Below are 17427 nucleotides of genomic sequence, written 5' to 3' on the forward strand. Positions count from 1 at the left end.
ATCCACATTAGGAACCCAAATTCCTAACTCTGTACCAATAGTATTGTATTAAATACCTGTTAAGCATATTTTATCTTTGACCAGGCTTCCCTTAACACCTAAATTCGTGGCATATTTGCATACAACTCATCTATGTTGATGATTTAGACCTTGATCTAAGCATTGATTGTCCCCGAATCATTAGCAAGCTCTTTGGTGGCCTCTCACCTCCCTTGATGGCCCTGCACCCCTGCTTTCCTGCTCCCACAGGGAGCCCTTTTCACCAAGGACAGTAACAGCCCCATGGCCCTGGGAGCCAAGGAGACGAGTGCTTCACTCCCTCACATCTTTCATGTAAAAAATGAAAAAATGTGTACTTAACTGTGAGCTTAGTATTTATTTAATGTTTTCTTTTCTTCAACTATAAAAGAACCAGACTACGTACAACAACATAGTACATACACAATCTAACATACAATCAAGACAAATTCCGTAAAGCACCGCTGTAGAAAAAACGTTACAAAAAGCACTTAAAGATTTGATCCCCACCCCTTACAAAAGGGTAAATTGCCTGTATGGTGGTGATGGATGTTCGTTCTCAACTTTGGTTTAATTTTCCACCCCGACACACACTCACAGACCTCCACACCAGGACAGGTTCACTGGTAGATGCGGCAACTTGTGGTGGGTCATCAGGGGCAACTTCTCTATTACAGATCTGCAGAAAACACGAGTTATTAAATCTGGACAGGTCTGCTGGATTTGCACTGCTACCCGAATTTACTCTGAATTGTCTGTGAGCGCTCCCGAGCTAGCTTCTGTAAAACACTGTCAAGACCCACAATTCATAACTTTACACATGATTTTTCCCACGTAGAACTGTTGATCCCAAACAATTCCCCTCCAACCCAAAAGGAAGCAGCAGCTAACCGTTAAAATAAGCCTTGCCACTGAAGAACTTAAAGAATTTCTAAGTGCTGGTTTCTAATTCTGCAAAATTGTCAAAGTATGTTTAAATTTTACCCTTGTCAGTAATCTTGTGGTCAATAGGACTGATAATGCATGTCTGAGCCTTCATAGGACATAGCCATTGGTGCTAAAAGCATGTAAGAAAATCATATATTTTGACAGTTAAAATATTTTGCATCTCAGCTGGCAGTCCGAAATTTAAAGCCCAGTATTTTGCCTGTGGGTATTTGGGGGTGGCATTTAAAGTTGCTGTGTACAGCCCGCTGGTTTGAGGGGAGGAGAGGGGCAGTGTCTGGTTTGATTCTTGGTTGATTGGTCTTTGTTTCTTTCCTTTGTAATTTCCTAGTATCAGACACTTGCCTCTAACCGTTTAATAAACACCAAAAAGTTGTTATATTCACTGGGTTTGTGACATCCTAATGAAACCATTTTTCATCAATTAAGGATATTCTAAATCCACAGGTAAATACAGGTTTAAATATTGTAGTCTGTAAAAGCAGATTTAAAAGAAGTCTGTTTGTGAAATATCCAATGTAATTCAAAATTACCTAAAAAGAATATCTGGGAGTCTATTCCCCCCACCCACATTTTATTGTAGGCATTTGACAGCATTTTCTTTGAGCCAAGATCGGTGAGTGCTTCCCAGTTGCACAGATTTTTCACACCCAGCATAAAAAGTGCAAAGCTATGAAAAGAGTTTAAAAAGCTAAGATGATTATAAAACTACAAAAACTGTTAAGGAAACAAAGCCAGTGTTAACAATATAAAAGATTTTCTAAAAAAAACCACCAGCTGGCTGGGCTTTAAGTCGACAACATCCTCTTAATCCTTTCCTACCAAGACTCTTGCCTGCAAAGTGTCTGTTGCTGGAAATGGATATATTCATTTCTAATTCTCAGAAATTGAAATATTATCCTTAATCTAGACACCCTCAGGTTTACTCAGTCAATTTTTGAACAGTAAAAAAAAAAAAAAATCAAAGCAACCCTCTCAGAGAGTTTTATTTTCTAGACAATCAAAAAGCTCCAGAATGTTCCAAGATTCACAAATATAGTTAAGTCACTTCTACAAATAAGGTTCGGTTTATAAGAATTTCTCATTTAAACTAGACTAAAGGACTTCAGTTATGAAACCGTCTTACAAAACATCAGTAAATTAAATAACCACATTTGGAAGATTTACAAGGTCTTGCACCAAGAGGTTAAATGCACTACAAATACCAGTGCAGCGTGTATTCCTTCAGCGAAATACACTGCAATTATGTGCAAAAGTACGTTAAAATGTATACTAAACAGAGTCAAATACGTAGCGCTAAGACTTTAAGATACGTAGTCTGCACGGCCTTTAAAAAACTTTGAGAAAGAGATTATATTAGAAATACCTTTCCTAAAAACATTTTTTTTTTTATTCTTCGTTAAGCACCATATGAATATTTTAAAACAGCTACATCATTTTCTCAAAGCTTGTAGAGGCTGGATCTACAATGGAAGATTTCAGGAAAAACATCCAAAAACTAAGTGGAAAGCACAGCAAACAGATTTACATGGACGTGTGGTCACAAGAATGTGGATAAACTACATCCTCTTCTAAATACAAAGGTTGAAGGACTCCACTGAAAACAAAGCAGCACAATATGACAGATCAACAGGAAAAAACACCGATACTGGTGGTCACTTTCCATCTGGAATGGGAACGGCGAACCCCCCACCCGCACCCCCCCGTCATTACACAAACCTTAACACAGCTCCATTCTCTAGGCACAAGACACACAAGAACAATCTCTAAGACCGAAGAAAAGCAGGTTGAAGGATAATCGCTGAAGGTCTCTGCAGTGTCTCCTGCAGCTCTTATTCCATACAGACTTTCACAAGAGGCTCATTTTCCCTGCTCTGAATCACAGTTTCAGAGTCACCCCAAACCTCACCCCTGTCAGAAGCTGAATCTTCTGACATTTTCATTGTGGCTCACTACCCAGAGCCGTGCTCGGCTGACACTCCACGTCTAGTGGCCTCTGCCAATATTTACAATGAGGTGGAATGACCAGAGGTTGGGATGCCTGGTCACTAAATATCGTTTTGGATCCCTATTTACATTCTTATCCCACTTCTATTAGCGAGTTACTCTCCCAAAAGACACAGATATTGTGACTCTTTTCCAGGTTTTTCATACGCAGAAACCCTTCCTTTATCAGATAGGCAGATACAAAAGAATACCCTCTGATGTTGGACGGACTCAGCAAAAACAGAGCAGTAGCCTAAAAGACTAGCCCCACTAGGCTGGACGTGGCGTTTTCAAATGTCTGGCAAGATTTACCAGCCCATGTTTAGCTCTGATTTTCAAGTGCTCAGGACCCAAAACCACTGCAGGAATTTCAAAGGAGCTCAGCTCCAAATCTAGCACCTAGGTGAGATGTTTCCTTAACGACCTTAATTTAGATAACTAAAACAGAGGCTATAGAGCCCTGGATTTTTTAAAGATCTTGTCCCAGTGAGATTTTTCTGTGATGATGTGTGTCACTATGACGTCTCATTAAGTGGGAGGAACTGCTCATTCTTTCTCAGCCGTGTCTGTGTGTCTGTCTACAGGTTTTGATCCAGCACCGACTCCAGCTGAAAGACTTGTATACAATTTGCCTTTTCATGAAACACTTAAGAACAACATAGTAAAGAAGCATTAACAGTCTTATTTCACAGTATATTTCAGTTTTGTCTCTTCATTAGGAAACAGTAGGTCACCCATAAGCAAACAGGCTTTCTGTTGGCATTGGGTTTTCTTTTAAAGGTTGATCTTTCTTTCCCAGGTTGATTTTTGATATCAACTTGGTACTGGAAAAGTAAAAAAAATCTTACCTCCTTTGAAAGCCAGCCTTTATCTATCCCAGCAAAGAAACATGAGGTACTTGGATAAATTCATGTAACATAAACCATAAGAAGGATCACCAAAGACAAAAAAAGGAAATATATTAAAAGAGAAAGGAAAGGATTTGCATACAAAGAGGCTAGTAAAAAAATCTACCCGATTACTTCAGAAAGGGTATTCAGAGCTCTTTGATATGCACAGCTGAGATATTTCTATTTAACTTCTCCTCGGCTACATCAGCTGTGAATCTGGCTATATAATCTACCAGAATCACAATTCCCAAGTAACCTGACTGACGGCTTTTAACTTCTGCTGTAAAAAGCTGAAGAGAACAGGGCAGTTCACGTAGTCTAAACTGAGAGAGCAGGACACCAGACACCACAACGTGTGCTTGATATTTCTTAAGCCAAGACTGCTAATGTCTAAATGACATTAAAGACACATCTGAAGATCTGTAGCCCGAGCTCTTGAGGGAGGGAGATGCAGTAAAAACAATAGAAAAGCACCTTGTTCTCTAAATACCTGCAATTAAGGACACGTGAAATACATTTATTCTTACTGTCTAGGCTTTCAGCAGCAGCATATTTTTGTTATCCTGGTTTGTCTGCCCTGGTTTCCAGATCAAATCCAGTCTAAGCAATATATAATTTAGATAATACTGTCTGGATACAGGAGGATCACACCTTAGTTTAGAAAAGTCCAAGGTAATGGGTGAAAACTACATTTCTTTCAATGTAATCTTCAGGGACAAGATGATGCTCCTTTTCAGATCAGGGATTAAGGTCCATGACAGCATTATTTGAAGAAACCTGTTATTAAAACAACACAGAAATGTTCCACCTGAAAAATCACGACTAGGAGGCAGAGACACCGCTGGCAATTGCTCAAGTACAACCTCTGTGAACCCCAGACAGAAGATTCTTCACAGATTTCTGGTGCACAGCACTGAAAACTTAAAAGTATTAAAAATTCCAATTCTCCCCACTCTTCTATTAAAAAAATGGAATAATAAAAACCAGCACAGTCTCATTAATTGGGCAAACATGCAGTCCTGTTGCAGACCAACCACCACCAGGGAGACGCTTCAAATGCTTCCACTTTCCTCCTGCTGCTACATGAGTGTTTCTCGGTCCGACAGACTCCTGTGGATTTCCTGCTTGTCATCACCATCAGCATCATCATCATCCGCTGGGTCGTTCTCCTCCCCAGACTCCACGTATATGGGCCAGTCGTTATCGGCGTCGCCCTTCTCCTGCCCTTCCGAGGAAGGCTCCACCAGGCTGAGGTTGATGGGCATGGAGTCCTCGTGGGTGGTGGTCACACACGTGCAGCTGTCGCACAAGCCAAAGCGGCGCAATCCTTGGGAGAGGCTGCTTGTGAACGTTCTCCTGCAGCCTTTACAGATGATCGGCTTGTTCGATCGATGCACCTGGAGTTAACAATAAAAGATTCTGGTTAAAAAAAGGCAATCTGCCTTCTTGCTTTCGCTCTTTCTGGGTGCTGCTTTGTGTGTCTTCCTAGAACAGGAAAACATCTTCACTTAAGCTAAAGGGCAAGTGATCCCATCACATTTCCAGCGATAAAGAACCAATAGATTGGTGGCTTAAACTTATTAGAAAAGTTTATCTCACGTTGGTAACATACTAATGAACCAATAGATTGGTGGCTTAAACCTATTAGAAAAGTTTATCTCACGTTGGTAACAATCATTGTGTCCAACATATTTTAGGAAATACGACTGGGAAACTTTTAAAAGCCAAAGACTTTTTAAAAATTTCCCGAATAGATGTAATTTGCAGACTTACACTCAGAGCGTGGCTCCGAGAAAAATTTCCCGACTAGATGTAACCTTGCAGACTTACACTCAGAGCGTGGCTCCGAAGGTGCTCCTGGCGCGTGAAGCGCTTCCCGCAGGTCTCGCAGGGGTAGGGCCTCTCGCCCGTGTGGGACCGAATGTGACGCTTCAAAATTCCCTTCTGCTTCGCCGTGTAGGGACAGAACGGGCACTTGTGGAGCTTGATGGGCACCACTAACACATCACCTTTCGGGGGAAAAAAAAACCCACAGTGCGTTAGATCAGTTCCCCCGTCTCAGCCACGTCGGCTTCTGAGCCTCCTCGCTGCAAATCTGAGCCAAGATAATGGCACTTTCCCCCTCTTTTTGTATTTGGCTTACCTGGGACTTCTGCAGGGCGTGCAATTTCAGAAGACATTCGTGCAGCTGCAGAGGATCAAGTCCCTTGAAGATCAGCTTGCCTGTACTTACATAGCTGATACTCTAAGGGAGTTGGCTCACAACAGAAAAACAAATTAATTTTATTTTAAGAAGCCATTTAATTAAGTGCCAAAAATTTGCTTTTAGTGCAGCGGGGTCTCCACACTCTCTCAACCACAGAAAGCCTCCTACTTCCTTTGGGTTTTTTTTGGATACCATTAGCACTGAAGAAATGAAAATCTTTAAGACAAATTACAGGTAGAAGCAGTGCAATGTTCCCCATATGCTTTTACAAAGTGCGTAAATTCAGATGTGGAGAACCCATCTAAAATATGAACACTTGTTTCCACTGCCATTCACTTTAGCATTCGCTTTCTACTGGAAATAACACGATGAAGGACTCCAATACATTTACAGATGATATTTCACTTTTCCTCCAATCAGACTATACGCACACAAATAATATGTTAATTTATGAAGTCAGATGGCAAAAGAGAGAATTCAGTGTCAAGATCACATTTTACATAAACATGGGTATTGCCAAATTTTTCCATATCAGCCCAGATATGAATTTCCTTTCCAGCATAAAGGCTGAGATGTACTAAAAGATCAATTTTCCCTGTTTCAGGGGAAAAAGAGCCTCGAGCTCTTTAAGTTACACCGAAATAGGTGGGGCCATAGAGCTTTGTCCAACCCCACCTCAAAAAAGGAGTGCCTGGTGTTAATGAGTGGCCATCAACTGAAATTGATCTCACCTGATTTTGGACCTTCACAAGGTATTGCTAATCCCTGCTGGGTGTTCAGAGCTCTGTTTTAAAGTTCTTCGACTGTTTTGCTTCCAGGCTCTCTGCAAGCTCCTGTTTACCCTTCCATCAGCTGTGAAGGGGATGGGGGTGACTGGGGCAGATGGGGACACTGGAAAGTAAGCGGTGTTTGTCTCATCTGTCAGCCTGACTGTGAGAGCCCCGTTCTGCTGTCAGGACTTTGTATTTCTCATTCCTGCTGTCTTGTGAAAATGCCAAGAGAGCAGCAGCACTAAAAGCTGAGAAGAAATATTCCGTTCTACTAAATGCTTATGACATTCAGTTTTAGCAGAGAAAAGTAACTGAATGCAAGGTTTGTTTGGTTTTTTTTTCCCCCCGCCCTACTTAAAACACATCTACCATTAACATTTCCAATATGCTGTCATAACACCTGATGTTCTTATCAAATTCTAGAAGCACTTCTCTTTTAATGATTCATTAACAGTCTGAAGATTTTAAGAGGGGAAAAAAGTAAGCCATGTTTGTGTGTTAGATGCTCTTGCCTTGCATGAGTTGGTGACAGCACTCTGCTCTGGTAACTTGGGACTTTTGGTGACTGTAAGACTAGATTTGTGATTTTATCGGATTCCTTATTTTAAAGCAGTGAGAGATATTATTGGGTTTATTGGCTTTAAGATCACACAGCATCACACTTCCAGCCTGAGCTGGAAGTGACATGACCGTAAGCTTGCTATCTAGAGTGGAGTATTCAGGGCAAGGTTTCCTCTCCGCTGGCCACGCCGTTATTGCATTTGTCACATCCTGAACAGCTATCACAGTGTCTGTCAGAGCCATCTCCTGTCCTCGTCAGGCAGTTTGGACAAGGCAAGTTGTGTACCAACATTACTGTAAGCAGATAAAATGCCCAAATCCTTATTGTCCACGTCAGGAGAAACGTGCATGGACACCACCTTCTTCTTCTGCAGGTCCCTGATGTTGCTGCTGGAGACATTCCTGCCAGCACCAGTGAGACATCCCAACAGACACTGGGCTGGGGAAAGCAGCGGAACCTCGGGTGAAAAGCCAGTCTGCTGCTAGAGGTAAAAGCTGAGTCTCATCTTTATGCAACACCAGAGTTTAAAGCTTTCAGTGCTCTTAAAGGATTTCTAGGTATCACTCAATATTGAATAAAACTGATTTTTGCCCTTCTGAAGTTCAAAGTAACAGCAAACAGACTATCACCCCGCAACCAATGAGCCGGCAGGAGCTCCCGTGGAATAAGCTGCTTCTGCTCTCTCAGGTGCTAGAGCAGATCCCTCTTGTGGCAGCTCAACTTACCTTTCTGATTGCTTTTTCTAACACTACCATTAGGAGAGAAAGATTCTTTTCAAAAATTTGCCCGCCATTCAACAAGGTCCCAAATGAGATCGTTTATTAAAGCAGTGTCACCAACACCAAGCTCCAGGATCTGTTTCAAAGAGACTGTAAAAGCTGTGAGAAATACTTACCTCTCGAATGCTGCACTGAATAAACGAGTACAGCTTTCTTTTCAAGTCCAGAACAATAGTTTATTTTGCTACGGCATAATATTCAGCAATATATTCCTGAACAAGAACGAGAGTAACAAAGGAGCACAACTGAGCGGTTTCCTCCTCAATCCCACTGCCTACACCCCCCCGAGTCCTCTCACCTGTGTCCTCACCATACCAGTCGCTGTGAATGTCCATCATGGAACTCATGGCTACCCCTGCATCCTCTGGCCTACCCTCAAAGCCCCGGACGAAGTGATGAACCACCTCATCCTTTCTCTGAGCCGAGCTGTTGCGCAACAGGGCCTCTAGGAACTGTTTCATGTGATAGTTATTGCAGGCCAGGTCCATCGCCTGCCCGCCGTGCAGACCCTCCTCCATCTGCTCCAGGGACAGGGGAGTCGGGTACTGCGGCAGCCGGTCGCCCACCTCCACCTCCACTTCATCCGAGTCAAACTCCACTTTGGGTTCCACCCCTTTGGGCAGCGAGGAATTAACGTCGTCTGGAGAATCGCTGCTCCCGGGGTCTCTGACCACCAGCTCCAGGGGATGGCAGCTGCTGCACTCGCCGCAGGGAGGGTCTCTCTGGCAATCCGAAATCCTTTCCTTCTCCTGCAGGGAGGAGAGGGAGGCAGAGCACTGGCTCTTGGAGCTGTACGAGGTGCCCTCTCTGGCCGAGCCGGCGCTCCCGCTATCGGCCTGATAGAACGCAGCTTCTCTCTCTATTTTCCTGCAGATATCTAACGACGACCTTATGTACGTTTTGCAGAAGTTGACCACGTCGGTCATCTGCAAATAGCTGGCTGCGGACATCACCTCGATAACATTTTCCCCGCAGAGATCCAGCTTCCCGGAATAAAGGAAATCGAGGATGATGGAGAAGGCCTCGGAGGTGACGATGTCCAGCGAGGCTGTGCTGTGGCGGCCGCTGTCCTGGATGTAGTGAATCAGCAGGGCTCGGAAATACCCGCTGTTGGCGAACAAGATGTTCTTGTGGGCTTTGAAGATCCTCCCTTCCACGATGATGCTGCAGTCGCAGAAGAAGTCCCTCTTGCGCTGCTCGTTCAGCTCTCCCAGCAGCTTGGTGTAGTACGACTGCATCTCCATCGTCTGCCCGGGCAAGGGGAGGCACCGTCAGCGAGGGGAGGACCCGCCGCCGCCTCCCGGGAACCCCCCGCCGCCTCCCGCCAGCCTCTCCCCGCCCGCCGGCAGCCGGAGGGGCCGAGCACCGGCCGCGTTCCCTCCCACCGGCCCGTCCTCCCTCCCTTCCCTTCTCCCGCCGCTCGCCCCTCACCTCCGCCGCCGGCCGCCCTCCCCCGGAGGAGGCGGGACCAGGAAGTGACGTTACGGGGAGGGGGGGAAGGTGAGGGGTCGGTAAATATTGGTGACGTCAGGCCGCCAAGATGGCGGAGGGGTGAGTTCGGTAGCGCTGGAGAGGGGGGCGGCAGGGAAGGGGGACGGGTCCGGGGGGTGCGGGAGGAGAGCGGCTGGCACCGGGAGGGGGGCGAGGGCAGCGGTCCCGGTCCCTTCCCCGCCGCCTGGGCCCGGTCCCTTCCCCGCCGCCTGGGCCCGGTCCCGGTCGCTTGGACCCGTCCCCGTCGTTTGGGCCCGGTCCCTTCCCCTGGGCCCGTCATCTGTCCCCGTCCCCGCCGTCTGGTCCCGGTCCCTTCCCCGTCCCCTGGGCCCGTCCCCGTCATCTGGACCCGGTCCCGCTTGACGCGCGTTGTCGCCCCGCAGGGAGGACGGGGGCTGGTGGCGGAGCTGGCTGCAGCAGAGCTACCAGGCCGTCAAGGAGAAGGTAGGCGGAGGAGGAGGCGGTGGGACGGGTCTGCGGGGCGGCCCCGGGGGGCGGCGGGCCTGAGGGAGCCGTAGCGGCTTTGTCAACAAGGGCTGCGATCCCTCCCGAGCCGGGCCTCGGTGGCGGCCCCGCAGGTGTAGCACAGCCCCGTGAGCCGGGAAGGGCCCGTCGGGAGGCAGAGGGGGAGCCGGGGTGTTTCCGTGGTAACTCTGGCTCCGGGGAGCAGCGCGGGGCTCCGGGGATGTGAAAATCACCAGCTGAGCCGGGAGGGCATGTGCTGGCAGCGTCCCTTTCCGATGTGTAATTTCCTGGCTGTGACAGCGCTGCTTAAGTTAATTATACACAAAATTCAGAACAAGGCTTTTCCTAACCTGTCTGTTCCCATTCTTAAAAAAAAAAACCAAAACAACCCACCACTGTAGCATAGCAGTTTCCCGTTGTTATTCTGCTTATTATGGTCTTACTTATGGCAGGAGTTGGGGTAAGGGCTCAGCTGGGTTAAAGGCTCTCGCACTTTAATCTTTGCAATGTGCCACGTGTTGCCAGAGCGACCGTGGCTTTACCAGAGAGCAAAAAGATTACCCAGTCTGTCTGTCATCTTCTTACAGTCCACAGAAGCTTTGGAATTCATGAAACGGGACCTGGCTGAGTTCACCCAAGTTGTGCAGCATGACACAGCCTGCACTATCGCCGCTACGGCCAGCGTGGTCAAGGACAAGCTGGCAGTGAGTACAGGAGTGAGAGAGCTGGGGTTCTTACTGCAGAAACCAAAGCAGGGGGTAAATAGGATGTCTCTGGGACACAAACCCCTGTGCACAACCAGGAGCTTCAGGTGTCAGACTTTTTCCTGGTGCGGGTTTCATGCTGAGCACTGTGTGGGCACTCCTCATTGTAGTGGTGAGGAACCTCTGGAGATGAGCGGAGACAAGTGCCTTGTGCTTTCCCTCTCCCAGTGTGCCGTGTAGGTGGGATACTGGCAGTGTCACTGTAGTATGACATCAGATCTCTGCACAGTCCAACCCCCAAACCAGCCAGTCCCCAAACCTGGCTGTGTCCTTCCCCACAAAGCCTAGGCTTGGTTCCCCACAAACCTGTGACAAGGCCTACTTGCCTCACCGTCACCTGAGGCTAGTGCCTGCCACCACACCCTTCTCCTAGCCCAGCCCTGGCCACACAGTTGCCTCATTAGCACTTTTTTGAAGGCAGAGAAATCCTTCTTTAAAAAAACCTATCCAGCAAAGACTGAGACTTGTCCTGCTGCTGTGGGCACTGTGACTGACACTGCGCTGCTTTTTCTCTTCAAGAGGACAGAAGGTTCCTCAGGTGCAACTGAAAAGGTGAGGAAAGGGCTCTCTGACTTCCTGGGTGTCATCTCAGACACATTTGCTCCCTCTCCGGATAAGACCATTGACTGTGATGTCATCACACTGATGGCAACACCCACAGGTACCACAGAGCCCTATGACAGTGCCAAGGTGAGTGCTGTGTTCCTGGAGCTTCTCTCTGGGATGTGGAATCCCGAGCCCTGTCCTTTGGGGGCTCTGCTGCTGCTGCCTCTGCTGATGGCTCTGCTCTCTCTGTCTCTTCCAGGCTCGTCTCTACAGCCTCCAGTCAGACCCAGCCACCTACTGCAATGAACCTGATGGTACGGGGGGGTTCGGTGGTGCTGCTGAGCAAAGCTGTCCCCCTGTGTGGGGTCTGTGGGGTGTCCTGAATTGCCCAGAGCCTTTGGCCAGCGGGGCTGCTGTCCATGGGGTCACTGTTTATGGAGAGCAGATCTGTCTGTTGCACTGGGGACAAGCTTAGACCAAGAGTTTGCTGGGCTTAAACTGCTGCTACAGCTGGCACCATGTGGCCTTGTGCTGGGAGAGGACCTACAACATGGGGTGGGCTCAGAGAGCAATGTCTCCCTCCTCCTTTGCCCCTTGCTCACCCCAGCTGCTCTGGTCTATAGCATCTTTCCAATGAGACTTCCCAATACTGTTCCTGCCTTGCTTGTGCCAAAGACTGTTGCCTCTCTGCTTGTTCTGTGCAGGCCCTGCTGAGCTCCTCGAGGCCTGGCTCTCTCAGTTTAACCTCGAGGAGAAGAAAGGGGAGATCGCGGAGCTCCTGGCGACCAGCCCTTCCATCCGTGCTCTCTACACCAAAATGGTAAGGCCCTGCCTGGCTCCTGCAGTGGGCAAGTTCTGGCTTGGGGTGTGGTGCAGGGAAGCTCTGAGCTGCTTGGGCCCTGGAGTGTGTGTTAGAAAGGATTGTGGTTGCGTGGTGAACGGGAAGATGGATATTTTGTAGCAGAGTATATTCTTCTTCCCTGCTTGTTTGTCACTGGAAGGGAAGTTCCTCTGTCGCTGGCTGATGTGTGTCTGAGCATCTGCTGGTGCGTACCTGGGGCTTGGTGCCAGATCTGTGCAGCTGAAAACACGGGTGCCTCGCGCAGGTTGTGAGGGTAGCAGTGAGGCTCAGGAGGAGAGAGGAGCCAGGCACCAACCGCAGCCCTCCCCCTGCAGTGACTCATCGTGTTTTCGTGTCACTCCCAGGTGCCTGTGGCTGTTTCCCACTCTGAATTCTGGCAGCGCTACTTCTATAAAGTGCATCGCCTGGAGCAGGTAGGTCAGGAGGGGAGGGGGGTGTCCCCCCAGCGGGTGGGTGCTCCAGCCAAGGAGCTCTCTAATGCAAGCCAGAGAGGCAGAAGATATTTTTCCTGGAAAAGCAGGGATCTGGGCTGCCTGGTCTGTGACCTTGTTGTCACTGACACTGAAGTGCCTTGGGGAGGAGGGGACTGGGGACGTGAGCAGCAGCTGATGCTGAACTCCCCGCAGGATGAAGCCAGGAGGGAGGCTCTGAAGCAGCGAGCGGAGCTGAGCATTCACCAAGAGGAGCCAGGCTGGGAAGAAGATGAAGGTGGGTCAGATAGTGGGGGATCTGTGGGAGGGCTCGTGCAGGTCTCAGTTAGAGGGGGTGGTGGCTCCTCCTTGCTCCCACAAATCCAGCTCCCAGCCCAGCTGCAGCCAACCCCGCTGCACTGTCAGCTGCTGCTGCACTTGCTGAAACATCTCTCGCTTCTCTTCTGCCTTCCTACAGAGGAGTTCTTGGGGATGTCACCCCTGCCTTGTGCAAACGTGAAATTGCCAGAAGCAGCAGAGAAAGAATCTGCCCCTGCAGCCCTGGAGGGAGACCACCCCACTGCTCCCAAGGGACCCTCAGAGGAAAGCTGGGCCGTCCTCCCTCCGGCGCCAGCCCCAGTAGAGGGGAGCCCCTCTGAGAGCAGTGAGAGCATCTCCCTTGTGACTCAGATTGCAAACCCTGCCTCTGTGCCTGCTGCGCAGCTACAGACTGGAGCGCAACCAGCCAGGGCTGGAGACCTCTCCCAGAAGCTGCTGGAGGCCACCTCGGAAGAGCAGAGCTCCCTGCCAAAGCCCCCAGAACCTGTTCATCCTTCTGCACCTCCATCCTCAGAGCATCCGGCTGTTACAGAGCTCAAAGAGTTGGAGAGCAAAGCCCAGGGCAGGACAGAGACTCTGAAAGAGGAAGGACCAACAGATCTACGTGTCTTTGAGCTGAACTCGGATAGTGGGAAATCCACCCCCTCCAACAATGGCAAGAAAGGTGCGTCTGTGGGGCCAGCACAGGGCCTGGAGACCTTCAGCTGGGGGGTGGTGGCTTTTGGGGAAAGGGTTCTGTTTTTGTGATGATGGAAGAGGAGAAAAGGGCTTTTGCCAAAATGACCCAGGAAGGTTAGATCCAAAGATTGGCTGAACTGAAATTGAATCTTGATGCTGTTGGGCAGGGTCAAGTGGGTCACATCAGATGGTGGCAGTCTGCTCTTGGAGGGCCTGAGCCCCATTCCTGGTGCTCCCTCAGAAGAGTGGAGGGTGAGACTCTTCCAGGAGGGAAGGACGTTTTGCAGCTCTGGCTGACCATACTTACAAATATTTAATTGCAGGGGATTCTGCCTTCAGCAGAGCCTGCTGCAGGTCTCCCAGAGCAGTGGGTACGGTGGTTATAAAGCCACTGGAAGTGACCCAAGGTCCAGCAAGGTGGCCGTGTACCATGAACTGGGTTTGTGTTGAGCAGGAGGAAGTTAGAGAGCAAATCAGAAGTCTGTGGGCTGAACAGGGTGTACCCTTGGTCCCTGGGCTGCTGGTTGCTGGGGCAAGGCTGTGGTCTGTGTAGGAAACATGGTGTTTCCTTCCCTCTGCGTGTCACCCCAGGAGTGTCCCTGCTGCTCCTCTGCCCCGGGAGGTTGTTCTTTCTGTTGGGGACTGTGACAGTCACCATATCTAAGTCACTCCTGTCACTCCTTATTTGTTGTGTTTTCTGTGTGACTGAAGTGTGACACGTCCTAGTTCTCCCAGGCCAGAGGAGAGCACGTTCCAGTGTTCACCTCTCCCACTCGTTCTGAGGCAACCCTCGCTGCAAGTTCAGTCCATCCTATCTCAGAGCGACAGCCTGCTCTTGGCAGTGGGGGAGGATTTTCCTCCTGGGGCAGGCTGTGCTAGATTCGAGCCTCATTAATGGCAGGGCTTTGTGGGCTTGCTCGGGCTGTGTCTGGAGAGCACAAGCAGCTCTGATGCCTTCGTGACATCTGTGGTTACAGGCTCCAGCACGGACATCAGTGAGGACTGGGAAAAGGACTTTGATTTGGACATGACTGAAGAGGAGGTGCAGCTGGCGCTCTCGAAGGTGGAGGTGTCTGGGGAGGTGAGTGGAGGGGAGGTGCTCTCTCAAATAGGCACGAAGATGGCTCCCAAAAACCATCAGCGACTCCCCGGGGTGATGCTGCCTGAGCTGTGCCGTTCCTGGGTGCTTCCCCCAAGGGAGACTGCAGCTCCTCGGAGCAGGAGGGTGAATCCTCCAGCTTGAGCTCTGCTTCCAGCCCCTGTGCAGCACGTTGCAGTGAGACGTGGCTACTGCTGGCCTGGAAGGGCCGAGAGCCGCTGGCAAGAGGCTCCTCAAAGGCCTGACTCGCTCTTTGAGGCCACGGGTGTAGCTTGGGATCTCATTGTGGGAGTCACGGGTGGTGGCTGGAGCAGAGAGCGGCTCTTTGGGTGTGCTTAAGGAGGGGATGAGTGTGCAGGTTCCCCGGGGATCCAGGGCAAGCAAATCCCTGCTGTGAGGGTGTGGGAGCGTGAGGGTATGTCAGGCTCTGCGCTGACTCAGGTGCCATGGGCAGGAGCATCTGTTGACAGATGTGTGTTGAGTTACAGAGTAAACTGAGGGCTGTTTCTCTTGTTTGCAGCTGGAAGATGAAGAGTGGGAAGACTGGGAATAAAGCGACAGCTTCCAGTGTGTCACAGGCTCATTTCCACCATCGAAAGTGAATTAAATCACGGACCGGCTGTTCCTTTGTGTGTAACTGTGCTGGGGATTGCAGCTCCAGGCTGGAGGAGTTTCATTCCTGCTATAAATCCTGTGGGCAACTTGAGTGACCCCTTCAGACCTGGAGGAGGAGGAGGAAGCAGGAGGTCACTCGTACACGTAGCTGCTAGGGAGCTCATCTTCTCAGTACGTCCTAGAGACCGGCCAAGCCCAAACTGACTGCCCCGAAAGCGAGGGGTGGAGGCAGATGTGATGTGGTGAGGGGGTCCCTGGGGCCAGCTGGGCACTCGGACACCTGGCAGGATCTCCTGGTGCCACCGGGCTGCCAGCTGGCTGATTGTTGGCTCCTGTGTGTGCGCGTTGTCTGTGGTACAGCACTTCAAAGGCTCTTGGACTCCAGCTGTGCCCCCTCGCTTGCCGCTCCGTGCTGCTGGCCAGGCTGTCCCTGGAGAAAGCCCCCGTGCAGGGAGCGGCTGGGGGCTGGAGATGCTGCAGTAGAGGCCCCTCCTGCTCCTCTCTCATTGCTGCAAAGAAAGGCAGTCGGCTTGTGGCTTTGGCCCAGAGCTGGGCCACATTGGAAGGAGCCAAACTCCCTGCCAAACCCTGAGCTTCTGCCTGGCTTTTTGTCTTGGAAGGTTTTTCTAATGGAATCTCTCATTTCCTCTAAGAGCCAAGACCTGCGGCTTCCCCCTTCGCAGCTGCCCTGCCTTCCCCTGCTGGGCTTTGTGTACTTAAACTTCCCAAGCAAAGTACTTGTGGCTTGCTCTTACTTGAGCCCCTCTGGGCCGGCAGTGACTCGGGCCCCCTGGGGGGCAGAACCCCTCCCTTTGTGGTGCCCAGCTCAGCCCTTGTGAAGCCCCAGTGACCACTTTAACCCCCACCGTGGCACCGAGGGTCGGCCCTTCCCTCGCCCAGCCTGGCAGGAGGCAGGAGCATCCAAGTGTGGGTGGAACCTGCTGGCTGAGGCTGTGTCTGTCCACTAATGTGTCCCTTCGTGTCCCACCCGTGGCCACCAGAGTCACAGGCCTGGCTGTGCTCACTCGGGTTCCTTCCCCTAAGCCCCCTGTGACCGCTTGCAATTGCTTCCTCCGGACCCAAATGCCTCTCTTTTTGGGGCGTTTCCCTTCTAATGGCACGAGAAGCTCCTTGGTGGATGTTGCTAATTACAGTTGTCCTCAAGGGATGGAGCCCTCGCTGCTGTCTCTGGCCTTTGGGGTGGTGGTTTTGTCCGTGCTACCCTTCCTTCTGCCCCTTCCAGGGCTGCTTGCTGGGACCTGTGGGTTTCCTTCTGGGTTTGGATAGCATTAACCTTGGGGAACTTGGAAGAGTTGGGGAAGGTTTTTTTGCCCCCAGCTTTGGGGAGATGCTCAAACGTGGCTGCCCACACAGGTGGCTTGGTGGCCGTGGTGACTTTAGGCGCTTACACAAGAGGGTGTCTGTCCTGCCAAGCCCTCCCACGTGGTGTGGTGGGCCCTGCAGAGCCTCTGGGGTGTGCTGCAGCCTCACCTTGCCCTGGCCTTGAATTTGGCTGTAGCAGGAAAACCTGGTGTGGGGAGGTGACAGTGGTGGGGGCGTCAGGGGCTGTGGTCCCTCGGGGTTTGGTGGTCTGAGTCGCGGCTGGGTCCCTGGGCCCACACCGAGCTCCGAGGGTGCAGTGCTCTCACCTGTGTCACTGCTTTTCTTTTCTTTTTTTTTTTTTTTTTTTTTTTTTTTAATTCTTCAGTCAAATTAACCTTTTGGTTGTCTGTGCAATATTCTCTGTTCTGAACTATCTGAACCCCATCTCCCTGAGTTTTTTTCTAGCTGGGGCGAGAAACCAGGAACAATTCTAACAGCTGGTAGTTTTGTAACGATGACTTTCTCCGAACCTTTTACAGACTTGCGGATAACAGCGATTAAAGGAATTCTACAGAGTCTCTGCCTGTGCTGGGTGTTCTCATTTCCTGCGCCTGCGGGATGGGGAGGGCAGCTTTACCTTTCCCTTTCCTCCCAGTTTGTTTAACTGGGGAATGTGGGC

General features: G+C 50.1%; 2 protein-coding genes across 2 annotated transcripts; one reads left to right on the forward strand and one right to left on the reverse strand.

Moving 5' to 3' along the window:
* Positions 1–1924: 1924 nt before the first annotated feature.
* ZBTB8B (zinc finger and BTB domain containing 8B) lies at positions 1925–9683 on the reverse strand. The gene is made up of 4 exons (XM_014946546.1): positions 9588–9683; positions 8455–9403; positions 5670–5848; positions 1925–5236 (listed from the first exon to the last, which is right to left on the reverse strand). The coding sequence occupies exons 2-4, from the start codon at positions 9398–9400 to the stop codon at positions 4919–4921; spliced, it is 1443 nt and encodes a 480-aa protein (XP_014802032.1). The 5' UTR covers positions 9401–9403; positions 9588–9683; the 3' UTR covers positions 1925–4918.
* Positions 9661–17326, forward strand: BSDC1 (BSD domain containing 1). The gene is made up of 11 exons (XM_014946547.1): positions 9661–9707; positions 10031–10091; positions 10700–10816; positions 11396–11566; positions 11682–11736; positions 12127–12242; positions 12629–12697; positions 12911–12992; positions 13173–13697; positions 14689–14792; positions 15331–17326. The coding sequence occupies exons 1-11, from the start codon at positions 9697–9699 to the stop codon at positions 15361–15363; spliced, it is 1344 nt and encodes a 447-aa protein (XP_014802033.1). The 5' UTR covers positions 9661–9696; the 3' UTR covers positions 15364–17326.
* The last annotated feature ends 101 nt before the right edge of the window (positions 17327–17427 follow it).

This window comes from Calidris pugnax, unplaced genomic scaffold (assembly GCF_001431845.1).
Source record: "Calidris pugnax isolate Ruff unplaced genomic scaffold, ASM143184v1 scaffold113, whole genome shotgun sequence".
Taxonomy (NCBI): domain Eukaryota; kingdom Metazoa; phylum Chordata; class Aves; order Charadriiformes; family Scolopacidae; genus Calidris; species Calidris pugnax.

Bases quoted from the DNA above. Each gene is read 5' to 3' on its own strand.
- BSDC1 (XM_014946547.1), top strand. The intron at 12,243-12,628 runs GTAAGGCCCTGC...TGTCACTCCCAG, and splicing joins GTGCTCTCTACACCAAAATG to GTGCCTGTGGCTGTTTCCCA. The intron at 12,993-13,172 runs GTGGGTCAGATA...GCCTTCCTACAG, and splicing joins AGGCTGGGAAGAAGATGAAG to AGGAGTTCTTGGGGATGTCA.
- ZBTB8B (XM_014946546.1), bottom strand. From the start codon at position 9,400: ATGGAGATGCAGTCGTACTACACCAAGCTGCTGGGAGAGCTGAACGAG. The intron at 5,849-8,454 runs GTGAGAGGACTC...TTCCCCCGAAAG, and splicing joins CTGGTATGGTGAGGACACAG to GTGATGTGTTAGTGGTGCCC. The intron at 5,237-5,669 runs GTAAGTCTGCAA...TGTTAACTCCAG, and splicing joins TTCGGAGCCACGCTCTGAGT to GTGCATCGATCGAACAAGCC.